The sequence below is a fragment of the Solea senegalensis genome, linkage group LG5 (genome assembly GCF_019176455.1).
Source record: "Solea senegalensis isolate Sse05_10M linkage group LG5, IFAPA_SoseM_1, whole genome shotgun sequence".
In the NCBI taxonomy this organism is placed as follows: Eukaryota; Metazoa; Chordata; class Actinopteri; order Pleuronectiformes; family Soleidae; genus Solea; species Solea senegalensis.
In genome coordinates this window covers 21,169,411-21,193,476 of record NC_058025.1, presented here as the reverse complement: position 1 = coordinate 21,193,476, position 24,066 = coordinate 21,169,411, and the positions used below count along the sequence as shown (strand labels likewise).

The window sequence follows — 24,066 nt, the reverse complement described above, 5'->3', positions numbered from 1 at the left end:
AGACCAAATCACACATATCAAGAGATATTTTTGAGGTTTTCTTTCTGACAACCGATGTACATTCAAAAGACAGGTAATGATTGTTGTTGGTTTTTTTTACAGTTTTGCCTTATGACATGCTTTCTCCTTTAATCTCGAACAGTTCTGTGTTTGCAGCTACGCTTTCAAATTAAAATGACACTTCATTCACTTTGCTGTCATGGACTTCTCTGCAGTGCTTTCTGCTCTCATCTGAATGAGTCATAAAATCTGGTGGCGCCTTAATGTACTGTATCTAATACTCTGAAACGTCTGTCCCTGTTAATCATGGAAAAAACAGAGAAATGGGTTTTGGCTGTACTCGTGCTCATGTCAAGAGACAGCCCTAAATGTTCCTTGTCTCATCCGACTGCTACAAGTGAGCTGTCTAACACAACCCGTTACACTGATTATGTTGTATCCAATAATGACGAGTTGAGTGTTTTTGATTGACTGGACTCATGAAGTTATTATAAATTCAAACTTACCAGTGACAATTCCTGTAGTTAGTTGATTTATTTTTTTCCATAAAAACAAAATGCCTTTGCTCTTTTTTCTAGTTTGTGGTTTATTTAATAAATTATTGTGTGCAGTATGTTGTCTGAGTCTTGTTCATTATACTCTTACATTAAAAAATAAAAAAACACCATGTCAATCCCAGTTGACATGGTGAGGCAGGTCACCCTGTTATGTCCGGCTATGGTGATGTGTCCATGTGGGACAACACATATAGCAAAACACTGACATTCAAGTCTTCAGTTAAAGGACCGGGTGTGGAAGTATGGAACAATTCCAAGCTCCAACCCAAAACACTAGCAAAGTTGTTGTGGTGACACAGTGAAAGCACTTTCTCTGCTATTGCCTCTGTTTAAATGGTACATGCTACATGCTAATGTGGGTGATGGTAGCTCAGTGGTGTCCTTGGGCAAGACACTTAACCCCACAATGCTCCTGATGGCTATGCCGGCAGCGTGTGAATGGGTATGAAAGAAGAGTGATAGAAAAATGTGCTACACATAGTTGAGTATTGAATGGGTGAATGGCAGAACTGCAGTGTAAAGCAGCTTTGAGTGGTCATCAAGACAAGAAAAGTGCTATATAAATACGCATGGAGCATCGGCAGGTAATCGGGTCAATCAATAAATGATAGATAGGCACGTCTGTCGATCATTTCATGCTGTTCAAATTAAATCATTGGTCATGTTACTTTTTAAAATTTTACTGTTATCAGACAATAATTCAATGATGGCATAGAGTGTATTTTTAACAGATAAAAATAGTGTTTCATAAACAAGAAAGCTTTAACCTAGACCTTTGTCTTTGGACTGTGAAAGAAAGACAAAAACCCATCTGATGTAATTATTTCTATTGAAAATACACCAATAAATGACATTGTGTAATATATAGATTTATATGAGGATGTCACAATAAGATGTTTCAGATTCCTATCTGTATTGTTGTGGGGCACACAGTTTACCTAAACACATTTTTAAACATTATCTTTAGCTTTTTACTTACACAGCTGAGGAACAAAGCATGATTTCTCCTGCAGTGTTACATTGTGCAACATGAAGTATTCTCTGTATCTCTAAGTATTCATGAAATTAGATCATAAATATCAGAAAAGAAGAGTGGCTGCAATCACAGTACACAGTTTGTGTGTTTCTTTCTTGCCTGGGCAAATCATCGAGCCAAACCAATGCAATCTTGTGGCACTAGGGTGTTTTTTGTCACAGTGGACAAATAATATCAGTATTATTCTTGGGGCTCCTCCTCAACTTTGGCCCCAGGCACCTGTAAAACAATGCCTGCTTTACCTACCCTGTTGCAATGCCTCTGGGTTTGAATCCATATTTGAGACACTGAACCACAAATTGTCCATTAGATGAAAGTGCTGTGTTGCAGCCCGATGAAAGTGTGTGTGAAAGGATGATGGCAAAACGTTAGTGTAAGGCCAAATACGATTTCTCAATTCAACCCTTGCTCCTTGTGACCTAAGGGGTGTTGGTTAAAATCTACCCAATGGACACTCCCTAGAGAACATGATGTAACATGTCATCAGTAGCCATGACATGTAGTGTAGCTGTAGCTACACAACTTTCATACTATATACTTTAGTATTTGCAGGAAGTTGTTTCTGTGTCCTGGTTACATGTTTATGGTCCTATTCCATTCACACGCTGGCATTCCATGTGTACCCGACCCTGAATATACTGTAATTGGGTTATGTGCAGTTGACCAGTATGGTCCACACAGTAACTATTTCTGGGCTGCACGTATATCTACACATAAGGATCAGTGTTGGAAATGACAATATTTAAAGTGATCCTTGGTGGATTCTGTAACTGATATGTGCCTATATAACTGTGTACTATATAACTACCATTCATGTAGATACAGAACAACATTTGCCTGGAATGTATGTGGAGCAAGAAGTGAATTATATTGATGAACACAATTTCAGTGTGTGACAAAGGATCACAGTGTGACAGTAAATCATCTATGTTCAAGTGCAATGTGACAAACTTTTTTGCAAAAAAAAAAAAAACCCCTTGAGATTTTGACTGGTAGTGGCAGCCATAGCTACTCCACATCCATATTAAATGAGCTGTGAGGAACAAGGGTTTCGAGTGTTTTAGTGTGGCGTTTTAGTGTGAGCTGACAGGTCAGGCCCGTGCTGTCTCTGTCTAACCACCCGTTGTGAATGCGCTGTGTTCATGCAGAGCACAGCACTGGACTGCTGAAGTGGATTAAGTGATCTAGACGAGGGCTGTGGAGGAGGACGCTCCACCATTACAGTGAATGATACTCCTGTTGCAGCTCTCCAGCTGGCACTTCAAACAGTCCAAAGTGGGTGAGAAGGAGGAAAGGTGGGGATGCAACATTGGACTGAACCAGCCTACTTTAACATTTTATATTAAGAGCACTTGCAGCCTGCAAATTGGCCTCTTTTCTGATAGACACATAGGTTGGATTAAGCAAACAGGCCACACACAATAGCGAGAAGGTGTCAGCGTGCATGTGATGAATCATGAGGCTGATTAAACTTTGACTCATAAAGCTGAAAATATATAGTATGACTTATTTTCTGCACAGCTGAACTCGCTTGGCCGTGATTGTCCACAACACAGCTCGTCTCAATACAACGTCAGACTTAACCCAGGCCACAGAGCTGCAGCCTGCAGCGCTTTCTCAAAGGATGACTCCAGGTCCAAATTCCACCTCTATTTGAACATTTGTTTCAGAATGTCACTACCTTATTCATGTTTCAGAGGACTGGGGTTAGTAACTCAATGTTAAGTTGTCTTTAAACATTTGTTACAGCCCACTTATGTTTCAGAGACCCAGGGATACATCCTTAACCTAAAGTTTGCTGCTGTCTCGCCTTATGACTGCAGCTGTTATGCCTCATCTTCATTGTCCATCTTCCCTCCATTGGTCTTGATTCAAAATGCATCACACTGTGTGACCACACATGTAAAAGACCCTGTGTGTGGGTTTTCTCCAGTTTTCTCACACAGTCCAAAAACATTGGGGATTAGGCAAATTGGACACTCTAAATTCACCAAAGGTGTGAGAGTAGGGGGTTGTTTATCTCTATGTGTCCTTGTCCAGCCTTGTCCGCCTTTTGCCCCATGTCAACTGGGATTGGCACCAGTGCCCCCCGTGACCCTCATGTGGAGGACAAAGCGGTAGAAGATGAATGGATGAATTAATGAATTTTTGCAACCAGTGGAGTTGCCCCCTGATGGCCTGAAACCTGCATTCTCTTTCATGAGAATGCAGGTTTCAGGCACTTGTTCACTGGCTTAACTTTCCCTGAGGTTACGTCATTTTTTTTTTTACATACAGTCCTATCTAGGGGTAAATGATGATGTCAGCATTTAGATATCATACATCACCATCTAAAGGAATATATACGTATTCTAGGTATTGATTTGTTTCCTAAAACAAAATTGGAAAAAATATGAATGTATTAATCTGATGATAGGGACTGGTGGGTGTTCATAATGAGGGAAGGTTGAATGAGTAAATCAAATGCTGGAGTTTGCGGGGAGCATGTCAATCAGCTTCTCTGCGGAACTGCTTTTGATAGTGATCCTGTAACGAGATGGAGGATTTGTAAGGATCTTTATACTTTTGAACAATTCAAAGGGACATTTTTTTTCTCTCACACAGCAACCAGAGCTGCTAACAATTTCCTGCACTCTTCCAGGGAGGACTGATGATTAATTCATGCCTCCACCATCTTAACAAGGTGGCACCTGTTGGTGAATGGGAGTGGGTTCACCATGTAGCGCTTTGATAATCTACATTCAAAGCTAGCAAGTCATGCATTAATGATTTCATTAGAGCCGTGAAACGAGCATTATTATCTTTTTCTAAAAAAAAAAAGCAAAAGGAGGAAAGTATTTCAGTTTAGTTTGTGTAAAGATAGGAGATGTGAGAGTGAGACTGACACCATGTCATTAAAATAAATAAATTAAAAGGACACTTAATTTATTTCATATTGCACCATACAGCATGAGGTTGATGCAAAACAACTATCACAGTTAATAGTGTAAAGCCAAGTGGCAACCCACTCACTGTTTGTAAACTTCTGTTTAATATTTTGTTCTGAGCTATGTTCAAACACTCACACCTATCAACATCTGAAACTTGTGTTTGAGATCATAAACTACTCAGGAAAATGTTTCTCGTGTAAGAATTCGGGTCATTTTCCTCTTTTTGCAGCAGTTGCCCCACTATGACCATTCAAGAATGCATTGGTATCACTTTCTGAGGTCAGAGACTACATCACTCACTCACTCACTCACTCACTCACTCACTCACTCAGTTACATTGACTGGTGCCAATCTCGGCTGGCCCCCACCCTGGACAGGTTGTCAGTCCATCACAGGGCCACAGAGAGACAAACACACATTCACACTCACGCCTACGGCCAAGTTAGAGTGTCCAATTTGCCTATTCCCCAAAACTGGATGTTTCTGATCTGTGGGAGGAAACCGGAGAACCTGGAGAAAACCCACGCACACACGGGGAAACTGCAAACATGCAAACACCATTTTATATAATCTAATGCCGCAGAAGCTGAGGTTGTAGATACATTTTCTTTGTCTAAAGGCCTTTGTTGTGAGGACATGTTTGTCCAGTCCTCACAACTTCAAAGGATGTTATGAAGCCTTAGGTTAGGGGTATTTTCATTTAGGATTAGTGTTAGGTGTAAGAAGTGTCAGCTTGACATATCTTGTTCAGTGGTAAACAATGATGGTAATGGCATATTTTTGTCAAATGTACCCCCATGCTTTGTGCAAAAATGTCTATTTTGTGTGTGTGTGTGCATGTTTGTAAGCCTATGCTGTCATGACATTATAGAGTTTTCCCTAACCCTAAATTGCTTTCTTTTTCATCCAAACTCATACATGCTATTCAACCACATTTTCTGCACTCAACCAGTCATCAAAATACTTTACTTATTTTTTATTTTTTTTTACTTTTAAGAGGCTTTTCATGCCTCTACATCTTTTCTGTCACTTTGTCAGAGCAGCACTGAGAAGGGTTCATGGTTCACGGCAATGGAGAGAGAACTGGATGTGTGAGAGGGTTTAAAGTTCCCAGAGAGAGTGGAGGACTGTACATTTCCTAAGAAAACAGGAGCACCCATCTGAGTGGAGGTCATGGACATTTCTATGCATGTGGATAGAATGGGTGTAAGCGTTGGAGGAGAAAGGCCTCTCAAAACTAAATGAACTAAAAGCTCTCGATTTGAATGCTCTTCAGCCATTGCTCTGCCAAATGTACCTCAAATAAAGCACTTTGGTCAGAAGGTATGCTTTTTTGAAGCTTTTAGGCTAACTCCGATTTCCACTTAAAATCAACTTTTGCTCCCCATCATAAGTGAGACGAGGCCGCTTCTCTACAAGGCTACAAGCCCACACTTAAAACACAAATTTAACTCAGTTCTCTTCAAAAATACTCCTCTCAAATGAATAACACAATAGAAGAAACTTTCAACGTAGCCTATTATCCGTTGGAATTAAAATATGACTGAGAAGAGTCACTCTGCATTTAAATAAATATGATTAACCAAACAAGCCTTTTTCTTTGGAGAAAAGAATGGAAGATGCTCTGCCCACTGACATACTACATGCTTTATTGCATTTCTCTCTCTTTTAGACTCATTTATTTTTATTTATACATTTTTAATTGGTTTATGACATGAAAATAAAAATTCTTCTTATAGCACTTGTCTATCTATCATCTAATAAGATTATAATGCAATAACGCTGATTAAGTTGGATGTAAGTGTAATACAGTTATTATTTATTAAACGTTTTAAGCATAGATTTAGTTTATGCAACAGCAGGTGGCGATATATGCGTTCAGTCTGACTGACCACTTTTCCTCCTCAGAAGAAGAGTACTGTTATTTTAGCAAAGTAGTAGACAGGAACAGGTTTCACGCAAACACAGCCTTAAGCACAACGATGCTTTCACGAACGGTCAGACCGTGGTTGCTTCGTTGCCGCAGTTTACCTTTAGCTTGCTCAAGACCTTACTATGCCGATCGAGTCGCTCGCCTCGGCTCTGACCCGGATAAACAGTCCTCTGTGTATCAGGTAGGTTAGCCTGCTGCTGTTAACGTAAGCTAACTGTCACATCATAGACGTCCTCGTAACTTATTTCAGCGTTAATTACTGCACTAGCTGAGGTGACTCACACTGACGGGTGCATATCAGTGATTATAATAAGGTCAGCCAATGTCGACAAATACTGAAACACTGGTTTATTTTGTCCCTTAGCTAAACAGAAGCTAACACTAGCCTGTGTGGTAGCTACAAGAGGTCATTAAGCTGTGCTTCTACTATTCACCCACAGTACTTATTCAGTCATTTATTCAACCAAATAAACACAACAGTGTTCCTATTTAAACAAATAAATTATTGTTTCTAAAATGATTTTAAGTAATAGACTCAAACTCCGTATGTATCTTGGAGCCGACTTGCCCATTTCGACCTCTGAAGAACTCAGTTACTTTCCAAAACTGGTACAACCATGAACAACATGTAAATATTATTTTTACTTATCTTCAACATTCTGCTCTGTTAAACTGAATGAACAATACGACAAAACAACTTTACAAACAAACACAAAAAACATTATCAAGCTGAAAAAGCTGGTACATTTTTCCTTTCTGAAAATAGAGAACGTGTTCACAAAATGTTATTCATTCATTGAGTTAACGTTTATATAACACAGTGTCTCCATGCCTGGAATTATATCATGTAAAGTGAATTCACTCCTGACGAAATGCATTGTAATGGTTGTAGGTTCATACTTTTGTACATGTCAACATTGCTGTTATTGTACTTACTTTTTCTCCAATGAGGTTGTAGCACATTTTTTCTTGCAGAGTTTGCATTTTTCCTTTTCATTAAAATATCAAAACTCTTTGCATCCAAGCCTGGGTGATTCAAAAACATTCTTAAAGTTAGTTAGTTTTTATTAATCCCCTTAGGGAAAGTATTCCTCTGCATTTTGACCCATCCTAGAATTAGGAGCAGTGGGCTAAATAAGATTACGATTTGCTTCTGACTGAAACTTGAAGAAACCAATTAATTGTGATTTAGAATTATTTATGGAGATAAAATTAAAACACTGTCTCAAATCTGACTTAAAACATTCATAGCAAACATGTGTTTCATCTAAGTTTGTATGATTGGAACATACATATTACATAGATATATATGTGTGTGTGTGTGTGTATATATGAATATATTTATGTATATACATATATATGTGTATGTATATATGTGTGTGTGTATATATATGTATATATATATATATATACATATATGTATAGGTAGAGTATATATATGTTCCTGTGTGCATTTTGTCCTCACCACCACTAATGCAAAACCAAAACCTGTCACTAGATGGCACTCTAGACACACTGTATGTTTGCGCCTCAGGTAGAGACTTATTTAAAAATGCAGAAGTGAGTCTTTGAAGTGATTGTGGTCTCTAATTAATCAAAGTTATTGCTTCTGTGTTCTTGACCTTTTTCTTTTCCTCTTAATAAACACATTAATAGGACATTCTGCTGTTGAGAGGACCATAAATTCTATTTCAATTGATCTAATAACTGACCTTGACAATTTAATTAGTTATGTACTTGTAATATTTCCTGTACTCTATTAGGGGAGTTATTTCAGAAGAGAAGTGGGTGTTATTATTACAAGTTAAGATGCAGTTCATGGATATCTTGGATTCAAAAATCAATATTCTAAATCAAATTCGGTGGAGCAATTGCAGCAAAACTAGTCAAAAACTATATTATGCACCTTGCTGCTCTTGTCATCAGACAACACGTATTGTTTGCTTATTTACTCTTGTTTTTCAGGAAAATTATGAACGGATGCAAGAGCTTGTTGATGAACTGAAACACCGTACAGAGAACATTAAACTTGGTAGGTAAACTGAAAGGTTGATTCTGCCTCCAAATGACTTGATATCCTTCTTTGAAGTAATATTTGAGAGACTGTAGTGCACTCAGTAATTTTTACCTCTTGCAATACATGTAACGGTCCAATACATCCAATAAAATGCTGTTTTCACTTCCCAAATATTGATTTTGGCCACAACGCGTTGTGGCCAAAAATATTTTATTCATGATGGCAATGTTTGACAGATTATAGCCTGGTTAGACTTTATTCTTTTTGAAATATCAGCAAAGGTGCACATTTTTATTTGCTAAATATTATTTGCAAATGATTGTAGCCCCTGCCTTTTGGCTGAAACATATTTTCTGTCTCAAAATGACTTAATGTCATTCATGAAATGTTATTTTTGACATGTTGTATCCCACCCATTCCTGTCTGGGCCCAATGCAACCAGTAAAATGCTAGTTTTCCTTCTATTTGCCAGAAATTGATTACAGCCCCTGCCTTTCGGCTGAAACCTTGTTTCTGATTGAGAGCACGTCTTTTTACCCCTGTCTGTTGTAGTTAAACTGCTCAGGCATCATCAATAGATGTTTAAGCTCTAATGAAGGGTACACATATTGCCCGAGACATTCTTCCTCTTCAGTGTAGATATTGCAGTGTTGTTAATGAATCTAACTACAAGTAGATTAATGAGTGTAAAGTAGTTCATGTTCAATTAAAAGTTAAGTGTTACCTAAAATGTTTCTCAACACTTTGTCATGATGTTTTTTATGCATTTGTTTGTTCAGGTGGGGGAGAAAAAGCCAGAAGACTCCACACCTCACGTGGGAAACTGCTGCCCAGAGAACGTATTGACAGACTGCTGGATCCTGGGTAATAATACATCAGTGACACAAACAGATTTTAAACTCATGGCTCATACAATGGCTCATACAATGTATGCTCAAAACTTCTCAGAATAAGATACAATTTTCTTTTTTTAATTTATTGCTTTTGTTACAGCTGCTCACTCACACAAGAAAGTGTAGAAGAAGGATCATAATGTATCATAGTAGATCCACAGAAAGAGGAAAAACAAATTTAACAAATTAAAATATACAGAAAGGATTGTGCCCCATATGGAATGATTATAAGAGTTTTTTTACATTGATATTCTGTACAAACACTAATGGGGTGTTTCCACCGGCTCGCCTTGTCATATAAAATTAATTCCGAGTCACTTAATTTAGCCATTAGGGACTTTATTTGTGTAAAAGCCTCAGTGTTTATCGTACATAATTTGTCACAACATAACATTCAACATTCAACCTTCTGAGAGCATTCAACATTAGCTCAGCTTATAGCTGTAAATTGATTAAATGAACCATAATCAGTTTTAAATTAATAGTGTGGGATGAACAGAGATAAATAATTGGTACTTTTGGCCCAAATGTGCAACAGAAACACAAGTTAAAGCTGCTGTCAGTGAGCTCTAAAGTGAGCTCACTTTCTGTCTGTTGCTGCTGTTAGCTGATTCTGGTTGGATTAAGTGTTTTAGGGTACTCAGAGTTAATCCCAAATGTATTTACCGACCTACAACTGAGAGAACGTCACCAAAATATAGACATATTTAATGTTTATTTAAAACTATGAAACTGATTGCTTCCGCAACTGTACAGTAGTGGTAGTCGTGGAATGGGAAAGGGGGTGTAACTGTATATCTGGATGCTGTGGAAGGCTACAGAAAAAAACACTGTTCTATTGATTGGAACACATTCTGACTCTCTGCCTGAACGAGGGCGGGAGATGTCGTCCTTGATGGAGAAGGGTTTTGGCAACTCTGCTCACCCAACTTCGCTGTCTGTTGGTGTCTGTCTGTATGTTTTAAAATGAACAGATTTTTTTTCTCATTTGTTTTTCTTGCAGGACCCCTTTCTTGGAATTTTCTCAGTTTGCAGCGCATGAGCTATATGGAAAAGAGGAAGTCCCAGCAGGAGGTATAATTACTGGGATTGGACGGGTTTCAGGGTAAGTAATTATATCAGTGTCATCATACACACTCAATAAAGACACTATATTAGGCTTCTTAAAAACGTACTGTAGCACAAATGAGAATGATAATTCCAGTGAACGCATTAAGATTCATATTAAGATAGATAAGACTGGATGAACAACCAACTTGAACTGAAGTGTTGTCTTTTTGGTACGGTGTTACTTTCTTGATTCAATTCTAAATTGGGTGCAGGTATATTCAAACCTATGATAATTACATGGCATGTAATGTATTCCTTGCTATATTTGTGGTTAACTTTTTGTATAATTTCCATGAATTTTCACTTTAGTTCTTCAGGTACAGCAGACAACTTTCACAGAGTGTCTTTTTTTTGCAGGGTTGAATGTGTTATTGTTGCAAATGATGCCACAGTCAAAGGGGGAACATATTACCCCGTCACGGTGAAGAAACACCTTCGTGCACAAGAAATTGCCCAGCAGAACCACTTGCCATGCATTTACTTAGGTGAGTGTGTTCAAATTTGGTAGAGTTTGATAAAACACAAAACATTTATTAATTGTCCATCATAATTAATAAAAATCATTATGACGCTGTTGTGTTTGTTTAATTTGACCAAATGTGACCATTTTTTTTATTAATTATAATATTTTATTTTCTTTGAAAGAAATGACTTGGCCGTCAACTTTTCGTCAATTTTATCCGGGATATTCAATCCAAAGTAACTCTGTTGTTGTGGGAATGAGACATGTATCTCAGATCCACTGTCTCATTATCAAATAACACATTTATGTAAATTAGTAAAAACACCAAGTGGTCCTTTAAGCATACAAATATGAAATAATATTTGAGGTAATGAGAACATTTGTTTCTTAGTAGCTTTGTTAAATGAGCAATAGATGTTTTAATATGAAGGGAAGCTCTAGGGAAAAATCCTTTCCAATAGTTTTGTCAGTATGTAGTCTTGGGATGTCTCAGAAGGTTCTGTTGCGAGGTGCAGGCAGGCTGCAGGTTTTTACAAGGAAAGCTAAAAGTCTCTGTTATGTGGCCAGATCCTAATTTTAATTTTAACCACTTGTCTCTTTCAGTGGATTCTGGAGGAGCCAATCTGCCGCGGCAGGCCGATGTCTTTCCAGACAGAGATCACTTTGGACGCATCTTCTACAACCAGGCCCGGCTGTCTTCAGAAGGAATAGCACAGGTGGGTGAGGCTTTTGTCCTTATTGTTTTCACATGCAAAACGAAGCAGCAAGATTGCAATATATATATATATATATATATAAATACATATATGTGTGTGTGAATATATATGTGTATATATATGTATGTATGTATGTATGTATATATATGTGTATATATATATAGATATATATATATATGTGTGTGTGTGTGTATATATATGTGTATCACATGCAAAACGAAGCAGCAAGATTGCAATATATATATATATACATATATATGTGTGTGTGTGTGTGTGAATATATATGTGTATATATACATATATACACATATAAATATGTATGTATGTATATGTATATATATATGTATATATATGTATATGTATATATATGTATATATGTATATATATATATATATATATATATATATATATATTTATATATTCACACACACACACGATGTTCTCCTGCTTTGGGCGCAGCTAAAGCATGTATGACAGCTGGAGGAGTTCTATCCTCTCCTCCTATGCACTGCCACACACATTTTTCTTTTCTACTTAATTTTCTCATCTTTAGGGATTTGAAATGAAGTGGCAGAGATTGTCTTTGTGTTTTTGTGTCTAAGGATGACACATTTTCAGACAAATACATCTCAGCTTGCCAGCAAACCAAAGGCATAGTGTAGGAGCAGGTGCATTTACTCATGAGTGAATGGGTAAATGCAGATAAAGTGCACTAAGTGCTTTTATATTGTAATGTTGTTTGAGGAGGAGTTTTGCTACAAGACAGGAGAGAAACAGTTCATTCTTTACTCTGCAGCTCCATTTGCTTTACAGGGTCTTGAAGGTTTTTTTATCCCAATCATAATAATATTCTTGTCAGATTTACCACAAGGTCACTTAATCCAAATTTTGAATCCCAGTTGTTAGTGCAAGTAGCATTATTGTTATTTTCAAAATTCTTATTTTTCCCATTAATTATCTGATACGAATACCCTAATTTGTTGTGCTATTGCATGAGATTCATAAAGAAAATTGTGATACAGATATTGCCAGTGTGGCCTGCTTATTGTACATGTTTTGCCAGTTAATTTTCTTCTTTTTTTTCTTTGCTCTCTCAGATAGCTGTTGTGATGGGCTCCTGCACTGCTGGAGGAGCATATGTACCAGCAATGGCAGATGAAAGCATCATTGTGCGGAAGCAAGGAACTATTTTCCTTGGAGGACCTCCACTGGTGCGTTCATATTTGTATCATATCATATGTTAATCCTAAGTGATCAGATCATCCCCATTGTCGTACTATAGGTGATGCGATCATGCTCTTAAATCCTGTATGTCTATGATCTATGAGTATGAGTCTACAAGTTTTTGATTTTGTCATGTCAGAAATCACAAGTTTTTCAGGGATGATTTGTTTATTGTTTCAGCAGCGTTGAAAATGTCAGTTCTTTCGTCTTGACAGGTCAAAGCTGCCACTGGAGAAGAGGTTTCTGCAGAGGAGCTTGGTGGTGCTGATCTTCACTGCAAGTATGAAATGAACTGCATTTTTACACGGTGCTAACATGTGTGGGACTGTGAAGCTCGGTTTTACTTTTTAAGAAAAGGCTGTTTGTAAGGTGAAGTTCTAATTTCATTCATGATTTCAGTAAGGTAATATGAATTATTGTGTTCCACTGTGAATTGGGCACAGATTCATATAATGTATGTGCTTGGTTAGATATTAATTAAACATATTTTTATGTTAAAGCCATTTAGGCATTGGACCTTGTGTAGTATCATCTAACTTATTTTGCTCCTGTCAGTGTTTACTCTAGGTAATGATGTATGTGCTCGACATTTTCGCAGTAATTAATTTTATGCTTATTTGCAGAAAATCCGGTGTGACAGACCACTACGCTTTAGACGATAATCACGCTCTTCATTTGGCCAGAAAGGCAGTGCGAAGCCTCAACTACAGGAAAAACATTGAGGTCAGTGTCAGTCAAATAATTATAATGACTAACATTTTAATTTCTGTGTCTGACGCCGAGTCTGTTTTATCATTTTCAGGTCACCACAGAACCCGTTGAAGCTCCTCTCTACCCTGCAGATGAGCTCTATGGAATCGTTGGAGATAAGTTGAAACGCAACTTTGATGTGAAAGAGGTGCATTTCTAGTTTCCTGTTCTTTAGAAAAATGAAAGGCTGTTGGCCAAGAAAATATGACTTGCATTTCTGCGAGTGATTTAAATGGGCACCTCTCTTATCTAAAATGTATGGGACTGTGAAGCACTCTTTAACAGTATGTACTGTATGTATTATTTTGTCAGGATACTCTTTGTTAAATGGGCAATTTGCCATTAATTAAAAAGATTTATTATAGTATTACTCAAAGAAAAACAGATTTATATGACCTACATGCAATGTTTTGTTGTTACACCTTATTAATGATAAAGGCGATGCTGTCATTTACAGCTCCAGAATGCACTCTAAACACTATTTAGCTGTCAAGTCTCTCTGTCGTGAGCTCAGTAGATAATGGACGACCGGCATCCATCTTTTCTTTTTTGTGGTAGCACTTGCCAGGTGGTCTCATTAAGTTTAAAGCTTGTGCCTTTGATTCTTGATGTAGATCCAGCAGCAAGAATTACTGCTAACCCTGGAGAGGTCAAGTGTAGGTCGTGTAGAACAGTATTGACAAGTCCATTTAGGATGCATCATCCACTGACTGCTCTCTTTTTACAGGGGTATTTTTTCTGTAATTGCTTTTTCAACATGGGATTGCCTTAAATCACATACGGGTTACATATATTATTAAAAATATCTATTTATACTTCCTATGAAAATAACCAAAGCATAAGTGAATTTATGCAACTTAAGTCTTATAAGTGCAGCCAAAGCCTGATATCCATTATTCCACTGATGTCCACATACGTTGTCCTGCTTTTATAATTAACATCACATCGGGCTAAAATAGTCCCCAGCTAAAGAACTGTTTGAGTTACTGTTGCTGCAAATATTTTTAGCCTTTTCTTGTAAAGTTATGTCTTGACAAGAAATAAATGGACATATTATTTGAGGAGTATTTGAATTTGATGAAAAACAGGTGTCAGAACATTAACAACTAAAACATTCAGTTGCTAGTTGTCTTCTCTGAGCTGTCACTTTCCAACTTTCATTCCAGGTCATTGCCAGAGTTGTAGACGGCAGCAAATTTGACGAGTTCAAGGCTTTTTATGGAGACACACTTGTTACAGGTCTGTGAAATAATACGTTATTTAATTCCTTCCATGCAGAGAATTGTTTCTTATTATTATTTGGAATCTGTGCATTTTTTCTTCAAATGTGTGCCTCTTCAGGATTTGGAAGAATATTTGGTTACCCCGTTGGAATCATTGGCAACAACGGCGTCTTGTTTTCAGAAAGTGCAAAAAAGGTAATTATCTTAAGTACCAAAAGATGACTGTGTTGAATAAATATGGATTTTTTTCAAGGGTTGTACAAAGTGGGGCTAGGCAATGGGGCCACATTTGTCAATACTTTTAATGATCATGATGCATGTCAAGAAAATTAAAGATTGATTTTTGCTCCTAAGTGAAAGTGGAAGAAACCAGTTAATTGTAGTTATAAAATCCTTTTTGAGCACAAGATGATGAAACAGCTGGAGAAATATTTTACACTTTTTAACATTTTGCTTTAGTGTTATTGGAGTAAACAGTATAAACAGTTATTGTTATTGAATGATTGCTAGTTCATAGTGTTGCTGAAACCACAGAGTTGACATGAACTTCAGCTTGTACGTGGAAAAAAAACGTGAGATTCAAGTCTCATGATGATGATTTTAGAATAGTAAGCAATTATACTGGTTATACGCCTCTGAGAATGTTAATACCGAAATGGTTCAGAATTAATTTTCTGTCGAGATTTCCTTCTCGCGATGCTGGATAACCGTATTTCTCTCTTGAGACGGCTTCAGTGTTCGTTGAGGGTTTGTACTGACCTTTTGTCACCAAGGCGACAAGTTTATCATCTACAACAAGCTCTCAAATTGCACTCGTCTGGGTCATCTCATGAGTGCGCTGAAGAATGGCATTGTAATAACATAGCATTGAGAGACCATGGACAAAGCACAATCGTAATTTTCATTTAATATAATTCACTTAATTTACAATCTGCTTCAAACAGACCCACCCTTTACACAGCCTCGGGAAAGGCGAGCAGCTGATTCTGTGATTACACACTAATATGTTTTTCAGCCATGTTTTGAATTCGATTACAAGCTAAGGAGAGAAAAGGTTTCTTTGATCCATTTCTATGAGGTTTCAATGTTAGAGTGTGAACATTGGTTATCCCATCAGTGCAATTACTGTTGAACGAGACTGACAGTGCTGCAGACAGACAGATGAGCTCAGAGGGCAAAAATCAATATAGCACCTGCGTTTTGAGATACAGTTCTTTCTGAGGCACACTGTCATCATCAAACACATGCCAGGCTTCTCTAATGCTAATGCTAACTGCAAAATATTAAAAGCTTTTCCCCAGCTGTTTGTGGAGAAGAAATAACCGAGCAAATATCAGGTTTTCGTTGTGTGCACACACACACAGGGGAGCAAACTGATGGATCATTTCTCGCCAAGCGACGGTGTCTAATAAGCAGCCATCTTTCACATTGTCTCGCGCTTTTGTTTACACTTTGTAATTCAAGGCAGGTTGCTCGACTGAAAGAAAGCCAGTAGAGCTAAAATGAAGAAAACAGCTGAGTAACTCTGCAATACAAAGTATATGTAAATGAGGTGTCTCTCCACACAGTGCTCAGTCTTTTGTACTTGTTTGCCTGTGTAATAGCTGCTGGCAGATCTGTGTGGTGCGGCAAATTTACTGAACACGGCGCCGTCATTTCAAAGTAAAAGTCAAAAAAGTAAATACACAGCCAGAGTGAAGCCAGGTGACATTTCTTTCTCTACCTGATAACTTTTTTCCCGATTGTTGTCTCAGTCGAAGATGATTACAGTGAGGCTAACGTATCACTGGACACACGCATTGTTATATGAACATCAAGATTTTGTCTTATTTGTCAGAAAATCAGACCCTGGAAACTCCAGAGCTTCACTTTGTGCACTTGTATTACTATGGATTTTGAAATAAAACTATCAAAAAGAAAAGAAGCAAGGCCAGGTTTTGTATGCAGTTGCCCACTTGTACTTCAGGCTGTTCACTATGTATTCACTATGCAACGATCACAAAGATGTGTTAAAGCATCTCTGATACTCTGATACTACTGAGTTCACTCTGTCTATGCAGAGGCGGAGCTTTTCCGCAGCATGTTTGAGTAGAAAGTGTGAGAAACAGAGCGGAGGGGAGCATCAACCTGTACCGCTATTTTCTTTTGTGAATTTATTTCTCCACTTGCTGTGTTGGCACAACAACGCGTTACCAGGGGAAATGCTTCCTGGTGTTTCAGGTAATACACGTTAATGATATTTCCAAAACAATATTTTTAAAGGCACCCTGGTGCCCCTAGATGTCAAATTTTAGTCACACCGACTAAAAATGGTCATAAAATGGAACTAAACGGTTGCAGTGTGACCTATTTGTGTGACACATTTGCCTATTTTGGCATGTCATTTAAAAGCTCATACTGTTTTTTTCTCCATGTACAAAGAAAAATAAATCATTACTATTACTATTTTATCATGTTATTTTAAGTTAGTCTGTGTTTTTTTCATTGAGTATTACTTTCCTTTTCAGGGAACACATTTCATTGAGTTATGCTGCCAGAGAAACATTCCTCTAATTTTCCTACAAAACATAACAGGTAAGTGGAAATTCTTGACATAATTAATATCTTAGGGGTTAAATAAGAGAGAGAAAGACCCTTTCTGTTTTATGGCTTTTACTGACACTCGAGACCACATGTTTTATATCAGGATTGTAACAGCATTATATACAATTGACTCATCAATTCCTATAAATAATAAACTTTATTTGAACACCAGTTTTTAAAATGTGGTTAATATGAATAAAATCAAATGACAAAATAGAAAATACAGTTAAGCATTAACAATAGCAAGATGAAACATATCCAGTATAAAAAGTCAAGGAGTGATTTTAGGTGATGACATTAACTTAGCTAACCTAAATGTTACGTGATGCACAAATCAAAAATCTTAAGTTTTATTTGCTACTCAGTGAAGATTTTTATTTAACTGGCTTAGACTTTGACACACACACACTCTCACAATGTCAATAAAGTTTTTATTTGCCGTCTTATCTATTTCAGGTTTCATGGTGGGTAGAGAGTATGAAGCGGGAGGAATTGCCAAGGACGGAGCCAAGATGGTAACTGCAGTCGCCTGTGCCAATGTGCCCAAGATTACAGTTATCATCGGAGGATCGTACGGTGCAGGAAACTATGGCATGTGTGGCAGGGCCTACAGGTATAAGAAAGTTAATGAATGTCCTGCACCAGAAATATCAAGAAAGAAATATCAAGACCATTAGCTGCGTCTGAATAGTTTTTGAATAATTCAAGCTTGACAAAAGCACTTTGCATATTTGGCGTGAAAGAAAAGTTTTCAGTTTTAAATATTTTCAACACACGCAATTACGAATCTGTCTAGAATCTTGTTCATCAAGGTCTAGGAAGGATAAAAGATACTGTCGAGTACTTTCTGAATGACTTTCACTTGAAGCAGCTCTTCACATGTTTAATTAATTTCCCTATGGATCCACACAGGGCTGCACTCAAATACATGATCCGTACGTAAACTTTGATAATTGGTGGAGATTCCTTTAACATTTTGCAACCACCGCCATATAATTAATTATAAAATATAGGGTAGTGAAAATGACATGTTTGAATAGATAGAATTCATTTAAAGCTCTGCTGTCAGTCTCATTCTCCCCTTTTTGTCAATTTAAATACATTGGCAAACTACTGACAAGTATTCTCTCAATTCCTTTAGTAAATACTGGGGGGAAACTCCTCTGTAGATGGACTTCTTCAGGTTTCTCTAGGACAACACCATTTTTGTTGTTGTATTTAACTGCTTGGTATCGGCTCTTCGCAATTAAAGTGTATAATTTGGTCTGGCAAACACAAGCTAACTGACACTTGGCCTTTCTGTTCTCACAGCCCTCGATTTTTGTACATGTGGCCAAATTCTCGAATCTCTGTCATGGGTGGTGAGCAGGCAGCCACCGTCCTAGCCACCATCACGAAGGATCAGAGGGCACGCGAAGGAAAGGAGGTAAGGATGAATCATCCCATGTGCACTTCAGGGAGAAAGCCTCAATTAGCTTTGGCAGATTTGCTGCCAAAAGCATAAAAATTATGAAAGGCACTTTTCTTCTTCAGTAATGGTTTTGACATGGCCCTTACTACAGGGATAAAATTATATCAGTGAGAAGTGGTAATGTGATGGCTTTCTCTAAATGTGCAGTCATCAAATGGATACAATTAACCTTAGTCAGGTTTGCTGTTATGGGTGTATTAAGGCTGCATTAAGAGCTTCAGAATGACAGATCATATCATTGCCCTGATATCAGTGCTATTATTGCTGTCAGACTACACAAAGTGTGTTTAAATGATATGATTAAAATAATACTTTTTTTTTGGTTAATTTCCGTTATTTTACTGATTTATTCGCAGTTCACTGCAGAGCAAGAGGCTGCCATGAAGGAACCGATCGTGCAGCGGTTCGAGGAGGAAGGCAGTCCGTACTACTCGAGTGCCAGGTCAGTCGCGATACCTTACGGTCGGTGCCTCAGTATGTGGTGCAATTAGGCACAGATGAGCTGTAACTATAAACAGGGTTCAAGTTCGAGTCGCTCTTAATTGTGCATGCCGACATTTAAACACACACAGCGGCCCCACAATTATATCGGGTAGATTGCAACAACAAATCATTCATGGCTTATGAGGTATGATGGCACACACCACATAACATGATAGCCTAGTAAAATGTAAAAGCCACCTTCTTACCTTGACGCAGACAAAATAGACCACAGTGCCTATTATTCAAGAGGGCACCACAGTGGCTCGGTGAAGAATTGCAGTCATTGTCACTGTCATTTACTCTCTTTACCCTGAAAATTTCATTATCCATCCATCGATTATCTACTGCTTTATCCTCCACATGAGGGTCACGGGGGTGCTGTGCCAATCTCAGCTGACATAGGGCAATAGGTGGGGTACATGCTGGACAGTTTACCAGTCCATCGTAGGGCCACACATAGAGACAAACAACCATTCACTCTCACATTCACACCTATGGTCAATTTAAAGTAATCAATTTATGTAATCCTCATATTGCTTGTTTTTTGGACTGTGGAAGGAAGCCGTAGAACCCCCCACACACACACGGGGAGAACATGCAAACTCCATGCAGAAAGGCCTTGTTCCAACCGGGGCTCGAACCCGGGTGTTCTTGCTGCAAAGGCAATTGTGCTAACCACTACACCAGCCGTGTGGCCGAAGACTGCATTATTTGTGATTAAAATAATATAATAATACTTACATAAAAAATAAGTTTGTGGTTATATTTTAGCGACCCCGACAGATGAGCAATTTTGCTACCTTCATGGGAGCTCAAACCCTCTTTATATGAGCTCAGCTCCCATTGGCTCCCACGTAACTCAGAACCCAGACTATATTACATGATAGTTAATGCGTCATAGCAGTTTTGAACAATGGTAACTGGAGAAAATATGCTGTCCTCTATGGAATAATAAAAACTATACAAGGCAAGCTGTTTTATATTATTTATTTGTACCAAGAGATGGGAAATCATAAGAAAGGCTCTTCATGCACCAAGGATGTGATGCTGACATGTCTTTTGTTGTATTTCTTCTCCATTAGAAGTTTTGCAGGACTGATTATTTATTATTATTATTATTTATTATTCTATTTTGTTTCTTACAAGTAGTAATATGATGGACAATTGTTTGCTTGTGTTGCATTGTAGGACAATGATTGAAGTACTAACTATATATAGTATATTGTGTATTGGTTTAACCTTGAAAAATCCTAATAAGTTTTATAAACATTTCACAAGAGAGTGCAGGAGAATGTAGAGCAAAGCAGGTTTCAAAACACACAACACAGACTGATGAGGGAAAAAAAGAAAAAATATGAACCATCAAGTTTCAAAAAGAACATGAAAATATTAATTAAAAAAGCTCTCCTGTCTGCACCAGCCACGGTTCTGGGCATGAATCTATTAATAGAGGCTATTAACGCGTCTATTGTTGGGATGACAGTGACAGCAAATCTTGTGTTCTGTACAAGGGGAGGGTGAAGATAATTGTTGACTTTACATCACTAATCTCAGCCCTCTGTAAAACGCTGGCTAATATTAGTAACAATAATAATAATACAGGAAGGTTCTAACAAATCAATCTCAAAGATTCTCCCGAAGCAGTAAGACTTGAACATTTAGTTGGCGAATGAGTTAGTGGCCACACAGCGGGGTAGTGGCAAACACTGTTGCCCCACAATAAGGAGGTTTGACTGAGTACCTGTGTGTGTGTGTGGGGGGGGGTTTTCTCCAGGTTCTCCAGTTTCCTCAAGCAGTCCAAAAACATGTAGATTGACCGTGTGAATATGCGAGTGAATGGTTGTTTGTGTCTTTGTGTCAGTTTATATTCTTTTAATTGATTAGGTTGATTCATTTTACTGTGATTTCTTTTTAAGGATCAATAAAGAACATCTGTCTATTTGATCAACTCCATGTGTTTTTACATATGCTATATACACTAACACAGCACTATGTATAATGGAATATTATGTAGATGTAATTATAAGAATAAGTAAAAAGCAAAAAAAAAAGTATGGGTTGTTATTTTGAAATGGCACTCTTGTTCAAAATTTTAAAAAGAGTCATTGAGTGTATAATTTTATATATATAATTAAATATAATCATTATCATTTTATGATGCAAGGCTCAGAATTAGAGCACTTTTTTATTATAGTGCAAGAGAAGATGGGGCACGGGAAAAAAGTGGATACTGGAAGGTGAACATGCAAAATTTAAGGGAGAGAAACTTCAATTACCACTAAATCTCACATGATGTCACCACACACACAACTACAAAACCGCACCACAAAGTGCAAATTCTCACCACTAAAGTAGTACAAAAGCGATGACGCACACGTGTGCTGAAATCTCAGCGTGACATGATCTAATTCTTTTGCTTCCTACAGACTGTGGGATGACGGGATTATCGATCCCGCCGATACTCGCCTGGTTTTGGGACTGAGTCTCAGTGCGGCTTTGAATGCACCAATGAAGAAGACGCGCTTTGGAGTGTTCCGCATGTAACATTTACGTAGCACCCGAGGAGGCGTCCACCTCCAGCTGACCTGAGTCACACTGTATTTACACTATTCTGTATAGTTTTTATTCCTGATGACGAAATGGAGAAGAAATGGCACCAGAGGGGAATCGCACCATCTTGAATATCCTGGGTGGACGAACTGGATGGTGAGATGTTGTCAGACATTTCCAGTGTCAAGTCGTGCCTTTAACTGTTACTACACCAGTGTAAATGCAACTCTAGTTATTAAGCAGTTTTCTTTGTTGGATTGGATTGTACATGTGTATTTTAATACTGTCAGTGGGTAATTAAATGTTCATTGTTTTGATTTAGGACTAATCTCAGCTGAATAAATCATCATAAGGGGGCACTGTTCAGCCATTTTTATCTCACAGAGCACATGCACACTTGACTATTTAAAGCCAAGGACCTTTTTTTAACATAACTCACAGTGGTGTGCTGACATTTATAGAAGACCTGGTTATCAGCTAAATCAAACCAAACTAAAAGTTCCCAAGCTCTCTAACATGTTTTTTTTGTTATTGTGGTAATGTCGTATAGGCAGCAGGAATCTAACGCGGTGATGAAGAGCACACTAGAGGCAGAGGAGTGCTGTGCGGCAAAGCTACACGGGGAGAAAACTTAACTTCACCAGCTGGCCACACTGTCTTTCTCTCCCTCTATATCTCTTCAGCTAAACATGTTGGGCTCAGTTGGTTTGCTCACATATTGGGACAAGATGTCAGAGTTTGGCAACAAGTTCATTTTTTTGCACCCTCCATATAGCTGAGGACACAGATAAGATGCAGCAGAGGATGTCAGTGTTGGAATATGAAGGCAACTGTTCAAATTGCTTAACTGGAAGCACTTTTGTGTGTGTGTGTGTGTGTGTGAGACTGTGTGGCTGCATATGCTGAGGCTGTGCAGAGAGCATCACCTTAGGGAGAGCAGAAATAACTCTGCCTATGATGTGTGTTTGCCACCCACCCACCCACACACACACACACATACTTCACCATCTCCTTACCACCACTTTTTAAAAAACTGGTTATGCCTTTGTACTCCACCACCAAATCTCACTGTGGGAGGCTTCACCAAACGGCTTAGAATGTTAGGATTATTCAAATAAGCAGAACTTCCCAGAGATGCGCAATGTTAGGATTTGTGAAAGGAAGAATTAACCAGACGAGAAAGCAGTATAATGTTAATCAGTGCCAGGAGACTGCCATGATTTATGGGCAAACCATGACTGCACTTTAATTTCAGTGATAATTACTTGGTGGCTTCCAGGTCTGCATCATCAGAAGGGTGTACTTTTGTAGAGACGGAAGCTTTCCATCTGTTCCACTACTAGTGAAGGCTTCAACAACGTTCAAGCAAGTCCAGTCACCTATTTTCATGTCTTAGCATTTACAACTATGATTAATGGGAAAATGGGGATTAAACGGGAAAAACATGCAAACTTAACACAGGCAGAGTCCAGTCAAAGCAAGAATTGAACAGGGATCTTCTTGCTGTAGTTATTTATTCTATCTTAACATAATTGTGTGAATTGGTACCTTGATGGCAAATGTGATAATTATAAGACGAAGGCAAATGGCACTAGAGAAATACAACAGATCTTAACTATCATAATTTGGCTGAATAATATGTTATCAAAGACCGTTCTCTGTAACCCATTATACATTTTTTTTAATCCAACAATTATTACGTTTGCTGGTGTCTGTCCAGTCTGACAATTTATCATTTGTCTTGTTAAGTAATTGCACCGAGAAAAAGAATTTGAATTTCCTGTGTAAAGTAGGGTCATATAAACCTGAGTATTTAAATTGTGCATTAAGTCCAAATTATGCCATTACCGATATGTCTGAGTCTGTTCAACAGTTGGCTTCAGCCATTCACTTTCCCAGCACATGTATTTAAGGGCTATTAGGACAGGTGGCCAGACGCACAGACAGATGCTCTCATCAACATGGTGTCTCACAAAATCCTCAAACCACATAATTCCACATTAAAGGGCTGAAGTGTGATACCTGGCCCCGTAACCTTTCCCTTAGAAATCTATTCTGTTCCCATCATGTCAGTGAGTCCCTGCATTATCGTGATGAATCATGTCTGCAGCTGAATAAAGATACTGC

General features: G+C 38.0%; 1 protein-coding gene across 1 annotated transcript; it reads left to right on the top strand.

Annotated features, from left to right (window-relative positions):
* Window positions 1-6,424: 6,424 nt before the first annotated feature.
* On the top strand, window positions 6,425-22,295 carry mccc2 (methylcrotonyl-CoA carboxylase subunit 2). The gene is made up of 17 exons (XM_044026724.1): window positions 6,425-6,637; window positions 8,422-8,488; window positions 9,253-9,337; window positions 10,370-10,471; window positions 10,834-10,961; window positions 11,543-11,655; window positions 12,753-12,866; window positions 13,095-13,159; window positions 13,503-13,602; window positions 13,682-13,777; window positions 14,796-14,868; window positions 14,971-15,047; window positions 17,360-17,426; window positions 17,892-18,048; window positions 18,747-18,861; window positions 19,263-19,348; window positions 21,816-22,295. Exons 1-17 carry the CDS (start codon window positions 6,506-6,508, stop codon window positions 21,931-21,933), a joined length of 1,695 nt encoding a protein of 564 aa, XP_043882659.1. The 5' UTR covers window positions 6,425-6,505; the 3' UTR covers window positions 21,934-22,295.
* The last annotated feature ends 1,771 nt before the right edge of the window (window positions 22,296-24,066 follow it).

Bases quoted from the DNA above. Each gene is read 5' to 3' on its own strand.
- mccc2 (XM_044026724.1), top strand. From the start codon at position 6,506: ATGCTTTCACGAACGGTCAGACCGTGGTTGCTTCGTTGCCGCAGTTTA. The intron at 11,656-12,752 runs GTGGGTGAGGCT...TTGCTCTCTCAG, and splicing joins CTTCAGAAGGAATAGCACAG to ATAGCTGTTGTGATGGGCTC. The intron at 13,160-13,502 runs GTATGAAATGAA...GCTTATTTGCAG, and splicing joins GGTGCTGATCTTCACTGCAA to AAAATCCGGTGTGACAGACC.